The 17,967-nt window shown below is 32.0% G+C and overlaps 1 protein-coding gene across 2 annotated transcripts in view; it reads right to left on the reverse strand.

Annotated features, from left to right (window-relative positions):
* Positions 1-17,967, reverse strand: part of LOC127698471 (TNF receptor-associated factor 3-like) — a 43,348-nt gene that overhangs the window by 14,546 nt on the left and 10,835 nt on the right. The window contains exons 1-7 of one of the 2 annotated variants that reach the window (XM_052201951.1): positions 12,743-12,836; positions 8,307-8,797; positions 6,929-7,033; positions 4,447-4,617; positions 4,095-4,172; positions 1,970-2,044; positions 540-659 (exon numbers count right to left, since the gene is read on the reverse strand). In XM_052201951.1, coding sequence (XP_052057911.1) covers positions 540-659; positions 1,970-2,044; positions 4,095-4,172; positions 4,447-4,617; positions 6,929-7,033; positions 8,307-8,546 — 789 coding nt within the window. In that variant the 5' untranslated portion in view covers positions 8,547-8,797; positions 12,743-12,836. Of the gene's footprint in view, positions 1-539; positions 660-1,969; positions 2,045-4,094; positions 4,173-4,446; positions 4,618-6,928; positions 7,034-8,306; positions 8,798-12,742; positions 12,837-17,967 lie in introns of those variants that run through there. The other variant, XM_052201950.1, reaches the window with a different exon arrangement.

Genomic DNA, 17,967 nt, shown 5'->3' on the forward strand with positions numbered 1-17,967 from the left:
GGGTTCGAACTCACAACCTCAGTGTTGACTGGCTAGTGATTACAGTAGTAACTACTTAGACCACTCGGCCACTGAGGCCCCTGTAAAGATTGGAGCCCATGGATTAGTTTTTTTAATAAATGTTGAATATTGATAAGTAATTCTATAATTAGTTTTGAAAATGAAAATTGCAAAATGTTGTTGGTTTCATGACTAAAGTTCACTTTTGGATGCAGCAGAAGCCAAGTTTATCATATAAAAGTGGACATGTCATAAAAGTCTATCCCTATTATAAGCCTTCATATCCAACCAGAATTTAAACAGCCTTGAAACATTAAAACAGGAAAATGAGTTATCCCCAACTCCCGAAACTAACAAGAAATTCAGAAATGCAGATATTCATCATCTCAATAAATACAAGCTTACTGCCTTAATTTGCTGATGTTTTCTTGTCAGTCATATGTTTCACTTTTGATAGCTCTATCATTAGTCTGTTATTCTGGTTTGGTATGAAGGCAATAAACCTTTAATACTTCTTTTTCAAACCTCTATATTATTACCTGCATCTCTTGCTGTATATTGAAGTTTTGTTGTTCCATATTTTTAGCATAATCTTGATTTAAAGACAGATGATAAACAAGTGCTGTTTTTTCATGCTCTTTTATTTCATTTTCTTTTCCCTGAAATTCAATATTACAAGGTGTTTAAACAATCTTCATTTAACTGAATACTGAGAGAAAACTTTGAAAATAAACAAGATGAACACAGATTTTATGCATATTTTCTTAATATTGTTTTTCAAACAATATTACACAGCTTTTTTTTTTAAAGTAAATGTTAAGTTAGTACATTAAAATAAATTCCTTTCATAATTTTACTGTAAATATGACTGCAGTAGGTCAGCAATCATAAAAAAAAAGTGTCTCAGAAAACTACATATATTATATAAACATGATCAAATTATTCTGTTACTCAATAAATAGAAACTAGAGGCTGTCAAGAGCCTGTGTCGCTCACCTGATTCTACTTTGGTTTTGGAAATTATGTAAGAATAGATTAAAATCATAACAGATACCTAATAATGAGTGAGGCCAAATTTGGTTTATTTGGTTTAATATTGGCCCTGTAATTTAATGAAAAATCCTGGTGGCCATCTTGAACAGTAAATCAGCAACAAAGCAGCAACACTTCAACAGCACCTCATAAGAAACATTTATGCCATGTTTGGTTTCATTCCATTCTGTGCACCTCTAGAAGAAGCATTTTTATGTATTTCCCATAGGGTCTTAGTTAAAGGAAGTCCCCCCGCTTGCGGCCATCATGGATGATGTCCTATGTTAAACTAAGTCCCACCCCAAAGTGACTATCTTGGATGATGGATCAGCTTCAAAGTAACAACACTTGGTCAGCACCTCAAAAGGAACATTCATGCCATGTTTGATTTCATTCCATTCAGTGGTTCTCTAAAAGAAGACATTTGTATGTATTTCCAATAGGGTCTTATGTTAAACTAAGTCCCCTGCTGGGGGCCATCTTGGAATATGGATCGGCTTCAAAGTAACAACACTTGGTCAGCACCTCATAAGGAACATTCATGCCATGTTTGGTTTCATTCCATTCAGTGGTTCTCTAAAAGAAGACATTTGTATGTATTTCCCGTAGGGTCCTATGTTAAACTAAGTCCCCCGCTGGCGGCCATCTTGGATGATGGATCGGCTTCTCTATAAGAAGTTCAAAATGTTAAAAGTTAACGACGACGACAGCCGACGGACGCCAAGTAATGAGAAAAGCTCACTTGGCATTTTGGGCCAGGTGAGCTAAAAAGAAATGAAAAAAAATATTATTTTTTTACCAATATTCTGTCTATAGCTAGATGAACTCTATTTTTCAGCAAATTTTAACATATGCTGTGCAAATATTTAATTGAAAAAAAAAATATTTATTTTTTTATATTTTCAAGGTTTTCATGGAATGAATCAAAAACACTTACCTCAAATGTACAGCCAGCACTAGCATATGGACACTTTGCAAGCTTCTTTGGGCATGAATTCTCATGAACTTTCATCTAAAATGATATATTTGAAATCAAAATTCTTTAGCAAACTCACAACTGTACTAACCATAAGGCACTATGCATGCTATACCCTTAAGAAGTTTTGTGTTTTGCAGTATTTTAAAAAAAATTATTTGATTTCAAAATTGGTCCCTACTCTTGTTATTATTACTACACATGAGCATATACTGATGAAGTTTACTGCTATATAATAGAAGGTGAAATTCAAGAAACATTCACCTTAAAATTCATTATGGCTCTTATTGTACCTTCTCTAGAGAGTACTTTCTGGATTGAGTCAGGTTGAAATAGAGAACATAAACAATGAAAATTGTTAAAGTCCAATGGAGAAATAGATTCCTTCTTTGTTTTATGATAAACAGTCGCCTCCCGGTAGTTGTCCTATGTTTAATTTACTGAAACCTAGCGCTGATTAGACATGTTTTTGTCTGATGATAATTTGGTGTCATAAAATCCTCAACTCTGTTGAATTGATTTCCTAACCTAAATATATGGAAACAAAATCTGTTTCTTAACAAGGTACTTTAACTCTTTCATTGGTAAAAAAACAAGCATTCTGTGAGTATTGCATGGCAATACATAGTCCCCTACCGGTTACAAATTCATTGTAATGGAACGAAATTCTAACTTGATCTATAACTTGTCATGGTGTAAACTACATAAAAATATCAAGTCAAAATCTTCAAGCATGACGAAAATAAATGTGGATAGTGTCCACATGTGGACATAGATGATGCCCCCGCTTGCATATCATATAGTTATAAAGGGACATAACTGAAGAACGGTAAAAGTGACGCTACCCAAATTTGAACTTGATCTAAGTTTTGTGGTAATAAGCATTGTGTGTAAGTCTCATAACATTTGGTTGAGGCTAACTTAAGTAGAGAACAGAAACTAAAAATTCAGCAATTTTCTATTTGTAAACACGCATAACTCTAGAACGGTTGTGTATAAGTTTTATAACATTTGGTTGAGACAAACTAAAGTTAGAGAACGGGAACGAAAAATTCAGCAATTTTTATGTTTATAAAGGGACATTACTCAAGAATGGTAAAAGTGTCGCCACCAAATTTTGTACTTAATCTGTATTATGTAGTAATAAGCATTGTGTATAAGTTTCATAACATTTGGTTGAGGCAAACTAAAGTTAGAGAATGAAAATGATAAATTCAGCAATTTTTCCATTTGTAAAGGGGCATAACTCTAGAACCGTAAAAGTGACGCTACCAAAATTCAAACTTGATCTGTGTTTTGTGGTAATAAGCATTGTGTATAAGTTTCATAACATTTGGTTGAGGCAAACTAAAGTTAGAGAACGGAAACCAATCTTGGGACGTACGTACGTACATACTTACGTTCGTACGTACGTACAGACGAACAAGGGTAAAACTTAATGCCCCCTCCGCTACGGCGGGGGCATAAAAACTGTTAAAAACTGATTATTTAAGTGAATTTTCTATGTCCAAAGACCATAACTCTGCACAAAATTATCAGACTGAAACAAAATTCCAACTTGATCTGTAACTTGTCATGATAAAACTATATACTAATTATCAAATCAATATCTTCAAGAATGACAAACAAACCAACCACTAAATTCTTCAAAATAATTTACCAAAGAAAAGGAAAAAAATCCAAAATGTCATTTTGTCTTTTAAAAAATGAGTTATTTCCCTTTGAACAGAAATCTACTAATTAATAAGTATTTCATCAAAAAATTAATTCTAGGGAAAGGGCTTTAACTGAACAAAGAGAAAAGCTAAAATCGTGAAAATTAAACTTGACCTGTAACTTGTCATGGTAAATCAATAAATCAAATATCAAATCAATATCTTCAAGCACGAAGAAAAAAAGTCTGGAAAACTGATTTGCCGGACTGACAGATGGACAGACAGACAGAGTGCAACCTAAATTCCCCTTCGACTTCGTCGGTAGGGGACTAATAAAAGGAAATATTTGACAAGCCTGAAAATAATTAATAATATAATCATTTTCAGTGGTCACTTTGTCAGACAGGTCTAAATAAACCTTATTTTCTTACCTCCTCTCTTGGTAGTTCTCCTACATCACAATGAAATTTACATGAGATAGGAAATCTTGTGCAATCGTCATGGTGATTCTTTAAAAAAAAAAATCAAAAATCATGAAAAAAATCTGTTTAAATAGCTAATTGAGACATAAATCGTATCTATTTATTTGAAATTTATCAATAGTGAAGGAATATATTGAAACCAATTAAATGTTGATTTTTTTTTAACTTTTTGAATTTTCTTACAATCATTTTATGTTATAAATCAAACTTTTGATCTGAATCTAGCTTTTAAGTGAAAAAAATAATTTTCTAAGCCACAGAACAAATCCAATAGGTTATTCTGCTTTAAAAGTATTTGTACCTGAAGGTCTTTTCTCATGACAGGTGATTGACAATGTGAACAGGATACAAGAGAGTACAGACAATGGTTGGTAATATGATCTGTTATATCTTTAAATGAAAGAATTGCTTGACAACCATCATTTTTGTTTGGACATTCTCTAGGTTTATGTTCACAGCTTTCTTTATGGTTCTGTAATTAAAAATCACTTTTGAACATTTAAAATTATACAATATATTTCTTTGCATAAAACATACAAATTTGCTTCATTCATGTTACTAGTAGGTCATTAAAAATTAATATTCTTACAGACAGTGACTTTAGGCATTGCATTAGATCATGTCATTCTGTACTGATCATACTCAAGTATGAAGTACAGCCTCAATATAAGAGTGTAGGACAACATAATTTCAATATTAGCATGTACAGTGTATAGGCTTGCTTTCAGTAACTAGCCATTCTATAGTACATGCACTGTCTTTGGGGGGCACTTTAATCCTTTGGTAGAAGGGGTGAGCAGATAAGACATCCAGTACCCTACCCTTTTCATATATTTGTTATAATTGTTGTGGATACTTGATTTCTTGGTTTTGCCAAAGTCTGAATACAAGACTATAGGAAATTGTAATTTCATTGAACATTTAAATCCATGGTTCACCTGTACCCACAAAATTCACGAAAATAAGTATCTAACGAATAATAATGAATCAACAGTTGTAATCTTAAGTCAACTTTGCAAAGTATGTATGTTCCTTTTAGAAATCAGAAACCTAGTCTTTAGTTAAAACCTATTGTTTATGTCCTTTGTGGAATTTCAAGTTGGGATTGAGTGACATGATTGAATATCTTAGATAGTTTATGTTAAATTTCATTTACAAATTTCTGGGTTCTATGTGATTTAGAACTTACACACTGTATATACATTTGTCTATTGTCTATTTTTGAAGATGCTATATTAACCTATAGATGTCTTGTGTTGGTTTTTTTGTGTCATTAGGTTACTATTTCTTTCGTGTATACCCCTTATCTCCTTTATTGAAACATTATATTTTCATTTTGAAAATTTAGTCTTTGAAAATTACTTAAAAATTTAGTCTGAAAATTACTTGAAAATTCAAAACATGCATCAATCATTCTTCCGTCGAAATAAATATGCATAATCTTACTTTACTTAAATTGGTTATTTTAAATTGCAACAAATTTTAGTTTTTAGTCATCATTTAAAAAGCAAGTGAATCTGTATGAAGTATTAAGATATATTTCAATATAGTTTAATAACTAACTGTGCTAATTAATTCAATTATAAAAGATAACAAAGAAAGGCTATAACACTTAGGGAATAAAATTAAACTGAAGGAAATATTAAGTTCCCCTTAATTCAAATCTAAATGAAAATTCTCAAGCCAAAATAATTTAGTAATTTTTTTAATTATCTTAAATTTTGGTGGAAAATGACAAATATTTTTTTTTTTCAAATCAGTACTTCAAAATTCCCACTTCTGTGTTATCTAAACTGAAAATGATAGGAAGAGAAGAATTATGTTTTTGATTACAAATTTACAGTAAACTGAATTTTAATTATTAATCTAACATGAAAATTCTAGTTATAAATTTTACATGAAAATTCCTGACCTCCTGCACCTCTACAATGTTTTATGTTTATTTTAAGAATTATAAGATATAAATTTCAATTTGATAAAGTCAGCATTTTATCTTTATTTACTACTGAATTCAAAAATAGTTTGAAAAAATAAGTATATCATGATTATATACTTCCTTTACTCTTTCCTTATCTATACAGGAATTATTTCATGTTTAAATATAACCATGACTTCACAAGTCAAAATATATCTCAAAAACAATTTTTCTATAATAGGTCAACAATTATAGAGATTACAAATGCATAAATAATTCTTTCCATATATGTACATTAAAATGGTATATTGTTTGGTCTGCACAGGTTTAATAGCTGTTTTATGAAACCTTCTTTGGAAGTCTATATACTGTTAAGGAACCTTAAATAGTTTATATACATGTACTTTTACCAACAATTTAAAAAATAAAAAAAAACAGTTAATCCACTGATTCAGAATAAAAGGTTGAAATCTAAAAAAAAAATACATGTAGTTTAATCCTTCAACATCATATCTGCCTGTTACATATCAGAAATCTCATCAGTAAAAGTCTTTTTTCATCTTCTTGTGTTTTTGTTATTTTGAAAATTTGGTGTTGATAGCAGATCATCGAAATCTCTGTTAAATTTTTTTTTTTTCTGGATGTTTTAGAGCTTAGACATTTTGAGTAGACATGGGTCTATTGTGGAAGACTGTTGTTGACCTATAGGCAAATGCTGGATGTCTTTTGGATTTGTGTTGTTGGGTTGCTGTCTAATTGATATATACCCCGGTACGTATACCCTGTATGTCTTTTTATTCACAGATGTATAAAATTTCCTTTTGTTTTTTCTAAACATGAAAAAACCTATTACAAACTTTGGAATTACCTGGAGTTTTTGCCACTCTATGACAGTGGCACATCCATTTGTCTTGTATGGACAATATACTTTTGATTTAAGAATTTCTCTTCTGGTGCCATAATCTGGAACAACCTACAAACAATGGTAATAATTCTTAATTAATCATTGCTCAAACTTTTTATCTATCTCATATATGTTGTATGATACATTTGTAAAAACTGTTTGAAATTAGATCCTTTTAGACTCTCAGCATATAGGTATACATGTATCAATGAAATTCATCATGAGTTCTTTTAAATATTGAAATAATGGCAGTCTTAATATACTTCTCCAGACAAGAAATAATTTCTAAATTTCATGAACAGCTAGCTATCAGAGTGGAATACGGAAATGGCACTACATTTATTTACCACAGTAGTGGTTTATAATCTGTATACTTGTTTTGTGGTCGTGCATCATTTTATAATATATAAAGTACATTTTGTATATCGTCACTATAAACAGGAAACAGGCACTAAAATGGTCAATACTAAAATCTAAACCCACTGTGCAAAGTCTGTATGTGTCAAAGTTATTATGTTTTATGCAGACTAAACAGGTTGATTGAAGCCAAGCCTGCATTGAACATATAATTATTGTATACCAGTAATACATATGTAAATGTTATCTTAAATTAATCCATCAATACTTTTCAATTTTGAAGTATCCATGGAAATAAAAACTTAACCTTGTTAAATAAGAACAATAAAAATAAATGGGGAATGTGTCCATGGGACACAGATGATGCCCCCGCTTGCATATAACCTCAAAAAGGGACATAACTCAAGAACTGTAAAATTGACGCTACCCAAATTTGTACTTGATCTGAGTTTTGTGGTAATAAGCATTGTGTATACGTTTCATAACATTAAATTGAGGCAAACTTAAGTTAGAGAACGGAAACGAAAAATTCAGCAAATTTTCCATTTGTAAAGGGGCATAACTCAAGAACAGTAAAAGTGACTCCACGAAAATTCGATCTTGATCTGTGTTTTGTGGTAATTAGCATTGTGCATAATTTTCATAACATTTGGTTGAGGCAAACTAAAGTTAGAGAACGGAAATGAAAAATTCTGCAATTTTTCCATTTGTAAAGGGGCATAACTCTAGAACGGTAAAAGTGACGCCACCAAAAATTCAAACTTGATCTGGGTTTTGTAGTAATAAGCATTGCGTATAAGTTTCATATCATTTGGTTGAGGCAAACTAAAGTATAAACGGAAACCAATTATGGGACGTACGGACGTACAGATGAACAAGGGTAAAACTTAATGCCCCCTCCGCTACGGTGGGGGCATAAAAAAACATATGGTGCTACAATGTACATGTATATAGAAAAGTGAATGTAATAGGTATTCATACTTACATCATTTCTTGAAAAAGAAAAACAGTCTTCATCATTCACTGGACATGTTCCTTCCGAAATAGAATTATTAAATAACTGATCAATACAGGATTCACAAGTCTTATGCCCGCAAGGCAACTGTACACAGTCTCTCAACACATTCCGACAAATAGGGCAACTATTGTTTCTGAGATCTATTTCAACAAATTCTGGTATTTCCACTGGAGTAGATATGATTGATCTGGATGATATGGAACTCATTATGGGGGAGGGTGCTAATTCACAGTGTTAAAGCAAAATCATAGGCAACAAATACACAGCTATACTATTGGATTATAATACATACACAAAACAAAAAAGCTCAAAGATCAGTTACAGCGGTGGATCTTTGATTTCAATAATAATGTATAACAATTTTAGTATTCTCTCTATCGGCTGTATGTAATGAAAAACCAAACAAGCTCTGGTATGTTTGTAGAAGAAGTGGCAACTACCAGGCATAACCATTAGTGCTGAAAAAAAAGTTAAAAAATATTTAATACCTTTTATTACTACATGTACTGTAAGTATCAATTGTACTTCATCAAAAATTTATGGCATTCTTCTAGTAAAATCAGACATAAAATTCAAATACGGCAATGTCATTTAACCTATATGTAACTTCATGCTGTGACTTTTTTACAGTTACATTACCTGAAACTATTACGAATTGTTTGATAAAAAAAATATATAGATATAAAATTATGTCTCTTTCCCGTCTCATGCCAAAATTTTTTTTAATTGATTGACAAAATTTTGAGAAATCACAGGTTTTCTCTAAGTCTAGTGGCAATTAACAATATACATTCAGTATTTCAATCTTGCAGGTGGCACTTTTTCGAATTTTCAATAATTTAATTTTGGATGTAACCCGTCTTCCGATTGGCTGACGTTGTTTTGTTTATCAGCTCATAGACATAATTTTGTCATGTGACCTTGACGTCATTAAAGTTTTTTCATGATTTACTCCAGTTTAAAATGGAATTAAGGATTAAATTATAAGAAATGACTGTAATATTTTTTCTGTCTATTCGAAATAACATAAAAAATGTGGTGCACACTTTAAAACAACCCGTGGTTATTCAGTGTGCACCACATTTTTGATGTTATTTCTTCATAGATAGAAAAAATATTACAGTCATTCCATAAATGCTTGGAAAACTTTTTCCCTTGATTTATTGTTTTATTATAAATTTGACTAAATAAGTCAGTGGAAAAGGATTGGTTTTCTACTTTGTTGACACAAAACCCTATTTTTTATAATTTTCTTTGTTAATTCATAAAAAAAATTTTCAGATATGTAGAAATGTGATTATATACACAATATACATATTTTTGATGCCTTGTAAGTGATATTTGGCCATAACATTTAATTACAGTAACTATACTTTTTGAATTAGGTAAATTCACTTAAGCTGATTCTTGCCTATCAAGAAAGAGATAAAAGAATGTGTATTGGTTTTCAAAAAGTATGCTGATGTTAGGTGTAATACCACCAAATGTCTAGCTTCATTTTAAAAAGAGGCAGGAAAAAAATCCACGTTTATTTGATAGTTGGAGGAAATTTACGCTGCATTTCATTGTAGAAAATATTTTTTTAGTCATAAACATATATCTTGGGTGTTTCAAAGCACTTTTTTTTATCTGTTGTTTCTTTAAAATATTGGAAACCTTGAGGTGACCTGGTTACTAAAGCTTGTAAACAGGTAAAAAAGGGGTGAAAAGTTACTTTGTTTACTTCCTGTGAATGTTATTTTCTTGTATGCAACGAAATGTTGTGTGAAATTTTCACTGTAGTACTGGATAGGATAAAACTTTATGCATGCAAGTATTTTGTTATTATAAATAAAGGTAAGTTCTGCATATATTAAAAAAATAAAATGATTCGCTGAGCGCAGCTGGATACTACCGCAGAGGTCCAACCCTGAACAGTTGGGGCGAAAATGGACACAATATTCGCGCTTGATACAGTCTGAATTTGGATTGTAATTAAGTATTTGACACATAATAGGTTTCTGACACCGAATAACTGTAGCCAAAGAACTTAGAATTGGTTATATGATTTGAATTTATATTCAATTTTTTTTAGCCCCCTCCCCCCCCCCCCCCCCCCCCCCTCCCCCTTTTCCAAAAAAAAAAATTCTTTCCCTCAAGATATGGTCATAATCTCAATTCAAATTTCCAATGGAGGTTGCAACCATAATTACCAATTTAAATACATCATAAAAGTCTAGATAATTTCAAAGCAGTGTAAGGGAGGTAATCCAACATTGTACAATATTGTACATTTTTGAAAGGTGGTAGGTAAACATAGATTTATTAAAATAAACATAAACAAAAAATATGAACAGATTATTTCTTTTAAGTCAGCTTTAAATAAAAGATGGCATACTTTAATTTTGATGATATTCTATGTCTTTATACATTTCTCGATTTCTTCTTTTCCTGACCTGTTGATTATTTTTACTTAATAAGTGTGTGGTTCGTTTGATTTCAGTTCTTCATTGGTAAAAATTCAATTATGACATCAATTGTTTTGCTTTCTTTTTTTCTTATTGTGACGTCATAAAAAAAGGCGACCATGCCTGATGACATTACACAGAAAGAACACATCTTTTTGAAGATCATTGTAAAAGAAGGATTAAATTTGTCTCCATATTTGTCCAAAAAATCATTAGAAACAGATTCTACCACCAAATCTTTAGCAATAAGGTATTTCTCCACTCTTGCCCATTAAATTTTTGATTTGAAAATTAAACTATCTTGAGTTGAAAAATATTGTATCACACTTGCAGTGGTAGAATCGATCAATACATGCTATATATACATGTATGTATATTATTATAGATAACTAAATTTTGAAAATTTTGAAAAGCCTGGCACAAAAGCGAGCACAGTTTTTACTCTCATTATTCTTTTTTAATCTTTTCTCATGGAGAAAAATCCAAAATTGCACACCTAACCTTTTACTTGAGATTTACCATGTTTACTTTTACTGGGTATGTACATTTGTATCTCTACACTGACTTTGAATCTCAGAAGATATCATCCCCCAAATCAATCTTCCGCAACGGCCATGATGTACATCACATGTTTTGATACAGCATATACATTGGAAATGTGCTACAGGTGGTTAATACTTAAATAAAAGTTTCATATTCATTGGAGTAAAATGAATAAGAAATCAAAGGTTTATGATTTATCTACTTGAAAATAGTTCCATTACGATTATGACACAGAAACTTGCCACCCTCAAGACTGGGTTAGCAATTTTCTAAATGGACTGTGCTCTAACGTACCTTGGCTCCAAGAAGTACAAGTTCAACTGCTTTCATAGCCGCGGGTTGAGTTTTCTAAATATTTTAACTTGAAATGAAACAAATGACAGTGATTGTTTACAATTCTGCCATTTTGTTACGTCACGAGTTTTTTTCTCTCTCAACATTCTTTGAAAAAAACATTGTGTTTGGCAGCGTATTTACATCACATAGGAATTTAGGGAATGCATTTAGTGTTTATTATACTATTTATGGATCAACTGGGTCAAGAAATTCTTTAGAACGTTATTTTTCTGTTTGCATTGTGACCGTCTAAAAATAGAAACTTAAGGATACATTGGGCATCTACACCGGTGTGCCAAAAAGATAATATCAGCATGTGCACGAGGGTGCCAAAAGGATACATTCCGTATGAAATGGTTAAAGAGGCCGTCAGAGCAATCTTTGGCTAGACCCTCTTATGAGATACAAATGCTATCTGGAACTACTTATAAACTGAACAATCATTATGTTCTCAACTTCTGGAACTACATAAATTTCTTACATTTAATATGAGCTAATTAGGCAAGGTTATGCAATAGCACACGATTACTATCATTATTATTTTCAACAGACTAATTACTACTGGTAAATCCACTTGGTTTTTACTATGTGCTATTTTTACACAATAATCAATCAAAATAAACCTTTCTTTAAAATTAACAATGGGACATCAGAGTAAGTTTAAAAGTTTAAATGGCCATTAAAATTTAAAAACTCTTTTATATGACTGAGACTTATATAGTTATTAAGTAGTCTCGGAATATGCGTATATATCTGAGTTATCTAATTCATGTTTTTTGTTCTAAATTTAGCTATTGTGCATAACGATCGTCCTCCTTTTGCTTTCATGTTTCTTCAACTAGTATCGATTCGCAAAAAGCTCAAATGTGCAGGCATTTAACTGAGATGGACCCATGCGTGCTAAAATGTATACTGGTTGAGCGCTATGAAGCGATGAACTAGTGACATCGCACAATCCAAATAATTTGTTAAGGTCGTTGGCATCTTTCGAGGTTTTTCGCGTTTTCATTGCGTAGCTAATGTATTACTGTTGCTTTGAAATATTTGATTTTACTTATAAAATCCTTCCTTATTTACCTTAAACAACATGTGTAACGCATTATCAGTGTCCGTACTGCCACATGAGCACAACTTTACAACGCTCTAATCAATGGCGTCCCCTCAAATCATTTATAAATAGATCATGGAATTTTTAAACTATAAATAGAAAATTCTCCCCCTACCGGCAAAGCCGAGGGGGACTTTAGGTTTGCACTCCGTCCGTCTGTCCGTCTGTCCGTCGTCAGTCCGGCAAATCAGTTTTCCACACTTTTTTATTTGTGCTTGAGATTTGATTTTTGCATAAAGTAAGTTATATAGCATGACCAGTTACAGATCAAGTTTGAATTTTGTTCCGGTCTGATGATTTTGTGCACAGTGATGGTCCTTGGACTTAAAAAATCATGGTTTCCGCACATTTTTCGTCATGCTTGCGGACTCTAGTTTGATATTTGGTATATAATTTTACCATGACAAGTTCTCAGACTTAAAAAAATAATTAGTTTTCCACAATTTTTTTCGTCACTTTGAAGAAATTAATTGATTTGATATTTGTTTTATTGTTTAACCATGTCAAGTAATGGCTCGAGTTCGAATTTCGTTCCGATCAGTTAAATTTTTTTTTGCAGAGTTATATGGTCATTGGATTTCGAAATTAAAAGCAAGTAATCATTTGTCTCGCACATTTTTGTCATTTTTCCAGTACAATGAATTTTTAACCGGTAAGGGACTATGTAATGTCATGCAATACTCTCAGAATGCTTGTTCTACTGGCGGCAATAACTGATCGTCAAATAAGGTTCAAGACAAAAGACGAAAATAAATATCTGTTTATATATAAACAATTCAAAATTCACAACGCAACTACAGTAGTTGGTAAAGAAAATAAGTGCACTGCAGAATCAGCTGCGTTAAGATTTAAATAAAAGATTTGTTTAAAATTATTGGATTTACTATTGTTAGTACTTATCATATTTGTTGTAAACATGTCTGTATCCAGATAACATCATGGGGACAATATAACCTCATAGAGATAACATCACATCTTCGCTAGCCAATTACGATCAGGTATCCTCCTTTACAACCATGGCAGTTTAAGTTAGAATTTCGGATATATTATTTTTCGTTAAATTACATTAAGTTTGGTATAGTATAGTCTAGTCTAGTCTAGTCTAGTCTAGTCTAGTCTATCGACCAAATAACGTGGATGTAAGCAATTATAGGCAACCGTACGGCCTTCATCAATGAGAATAAAATGCTCCGCTAGGCGCAACTGGATACGACCGCATAGGTCAAACCCTGAACAATTGCGGCAAGTATGGACACTACATTCAAGCTTGATACAGCTCTTAATTTGGATTGTGTTTAAATATTGACACATCATAGGTTTCTGTCACAGAACGAATGTGGACAAAGAACTGAAAAATTTGAAATTGGATTTTACCTATTATGGTCCAATATCAAAAATCTAAATACACGGTTAGATTCAGCATATCCAAGTACACCAAGAATTTTATTCATTTATTTATTAATGGACCATAATATCTTAGTACACCAAGAATTTTGATTATTCATTTGTTAATGAACAATATTAGCTAAGTTTTGAAACGGGTTTGCTTCATAAAAAAGATATATATAAAACATTCTTAAAATTGAATTATACAGAATAACAAACAAACCTACCACGAAGTTTTTAACAAATATTAACAAAAAATCAAACAATATACGACCACAATTTTTTTTTGCGGTCGTATAAAAATCAGTGTCTGTAAAAAATCTATAAAACTTACCTCTTTTCAAAATATGTAATAAAGAACAGTAAATTTCAAACTATATTTATACATAATTTCTAAAATTAGAATATGATGCTATATCTATTTTTAACTATGACGCAACTTAAAATTTCTAACAATTGTGCAATACAGCTCTAAATTAAGATTCTGGTTAAATACTTGATATAGCATAGTTTCTGACACAGAATGAATGTGGTCTAAGTAAGTTAAATAATTCAAAATTGGACATTTACCGATTATGGTCCAATATCCAAATTCTAATGGTTGGAATCAGCATATCAAAGAACCCCAAGAATCAATTTTTTTTTAAATAAAAAAAAGTTGTATTTTGGTCTTTTGACCTTAATGTGGACCAATTTGAAGACAGGCCTCAAAATTAAAAAAATTAAATACACAATTAGATTCAGCATATCCAGGATCACCAATAATTTATTTTTTAAAGAAATCAAACAAAGTTTAATTTAGGACCCTTTGGACCTTAATATGGATCATTTCAAAAACAGACCCTATAATCCAAATTCTAAATAGCCAATAAGATTCAGCATATAAAAGACTCCCATGAATTCAAGACTTTTGAATTAAACCCCATTGAAATTGTTAAAGAAATACGCAATTTATACAAAGTATTAGTTTTGGCCCATTTTAACTAAACCAATAGGGTCATAACCCCTAAAATCAATCCCAAACTTTATTTTATGGTATAACACCTTGTGGCACAATTGAATAGCAATAAATAGGATTATACTCAAGTTATTGTCCAGAAATCAGAAAATCCGAGTTTTTTGTCCCCTTTTCAGCCCCTTATCATTAAACGGTTTGGACCATGACTCCTAAAATCAATCCCAACTTTCCTTTTGAAGTATGGAATTTTGTAGTAAATTTTCATAGAAATCCATACTTTAAAACACAAATTAGTGTCATGAAACATGAAAAATGCTTGTTTTTTTACCCCTTTTTGGTCCTTAATTATTAAACAGCTACAACGAAACCCCCAAAATAAATCCCAACTTTCCTATTGTGGTATGGAACCTTGTGCTTAATTTTAATAGCGATCTATACAGTTATACTCAAGTTATTGTCTGTGCACCAGACAAATAATTGATTTTGTTATGGCCCCTAATTCCTACATAGCTACTATAATAACCCCCAACCTTCATATTGTGGTATGGAACCTTGTGCTAAAATTTTGACCAGAAAAATATCTCTTATACTCAAGTTATTGTCTTAAAACCAGACAAATAATTGTTTTTGGTCCCTTTATGGCCCCTAATTACAAAAAAGCTAAGACAATGACCCCCAAAATCAATCCAACCCTCCTATTGTGGTATGGAACCTTACGCTGAAATTTCTTACACATCCATACACTTATACTAAAGTTTTTGACTGCGAACCAATTTATTTTCCATGAACCAGAAAAACTGACCATTTTTGGACCCTAATTACAAAACCGCTAGGACAATAGCCCCCAAAACAATGCCAACCATCCTTTAGTGGTATGGAACCTTCTGCTAAAATTTCATAGAAATCCATGCACTTATACTCAAGTTATTGTCTGCGAACCAAAAATGTCTTTAGACGCAGACGCAGACAACACCATAACATAATACGAACGCAAATAAATTTGCGGTCGTATAAAAATAGGTGATTCTACTGTATCCAGCGCGGGAACAGCCTATGTTGACAAAAAGCTGTAATTATACGCGTACAATCATAGAGTGGGCTGAAAAACGAGATTGTGCCACACTCCTTGAAATTATCACGTTTGTTATTATAGGTGTTCCTGAGTTCTTCTAAAAAAATCTTGTCTCGTTTGTCCTACACATTGTACACAACACTTTGGCTTAGTTCAAGTCATCAGATAAATGAGGTTTTGAGGTTTTGAGTTTTTCAAGTAATGTCACAGGAAAATGTGAACGAAAAAGCCGTCGGGGATGTTTTGATAGTCCACCAGTAGCGGTATCCAACCAGTGCTGAAAAAAATCCATGCGTCCGGAGCGCTTTTCTTGAATTATCTTCATCAAGGAACACATCAAAGCCGAATATTTGTAGGCTAAGGATGTATAAAAAATGATATCCAAATTCATCTACGGTCAACTTCGTCTGAGGGAGTTGAGACCTTAGTTTCTTGATAATTTTATAAATTTATAAACGGACAATTTAGAAAAGGTTTGTTGTATATCATGTTAGAACAAAGTACTGACTACTAAGCTGGTGATACCCTCGGGAACTGATAGTCCACCAGCAGCAAGTTAAGCTTTTTATCTTATTTTTCAATAGAATTTATCAATAAACATTTTCAAAATAAAAAATGATTTGCACCTAACAAAATCAGTTCGTTGGTGACTTTGTGTCTTAAATTAAAAGGATGCATTATTTATTTAATCACTATGCTACCTCTGATCCATTGTATGGCGTTTACATATCTTAGTTAATATGTTACTCTCTTGCATGTCACACTATAACGGACTTCATTAACACGGGTGTGCTCCTTACACAAAAACTGCCCAAACCGAGTTATGAAGAAGAGCAACTTTTACAAACGTTTTATGGTCATCTTCAGTAATTGGTTTGACCGATACAATATGTTAGTGTCCTAACTCACTAGAGACATGTTTTCACTGTCTTGGATCTTTAGATACGAGTAAAGTCGTCTGATCTGTAATATAACCGATTGTGTCCTATTCCCGATTTTGACAAATTTGACCGAATCTGGATTTTCTATACCAGGAATAGATTACGTTAACTGTATTAGGTAAAATCTTTCGGAAGTTTTGGTCCTAAATGCTCTTCAACTTCGTACTTAATTTGGCCTTTGAACTTTTTTATTCGAACGTCACTGATGAGTCTTTTGTAGATGAAACGCGAGTCTGGCGTACAAAATATTAATTTTGGTATCTTTGATGATTTTTTTTTCACATGGCGGGTGATGCATGCACGACAAGAGACACTTGCCCTGTCAACGCACATATAGTCTCGCTGCTTTGAGAGTTCATGCGATTTCCTCGGTTATTAGATGTTGCTTGATTTCAAAATGTATTAATCCTAGCGGCACTAATGAGTCTTATGTAGACGAAACGCTGGTCTTGCGTTCCAAATTATAAGCCAGGTATCTTTGGTTAGTTTTTACAGCCAATGGATTGATGCTAATGCTGATGTACACTTCATCTCCAAATGTTTCACAGCTCAGTAGTCAGCACTTTCGTATTGACATGAAATATCATTGATATGTTCATTTTTTATGTATGACTAATTACTAGTATAAAATGTTGAATTATTCGAAACACAAAGGATTTTCTACCCCCAGACAATGCCTTAGTTGTATTTGTTACAACTTTTTCCGGAATTTCCGGTTTGTAAACCTCTTCAGCTTCGTATTTAATTTGACCTTCCAGCTTGTTTTATTTGAGCACCACTGGTGAGTTTTATGTAGTCTGGTGTATTAAATTAAAAACCGGTATGAATTTTAATTAT

The sequence above is a fragment of the Mytilus californianus genome, unplaced genomic scaffold, assembly GCF_021869535.1.
Source record: "Mytilus californianus isolate M0D057914Y unplaced genomic scaffold, xbMytCali1.0.p SCAF_4, whole genome shotgun sequence".
Lineage (NCBI taxonomy): Eukaryota > Metazoa > Mollusca > Bivalvia > Mytilida > Mytilidae > Mytilus > Mytilus californianus.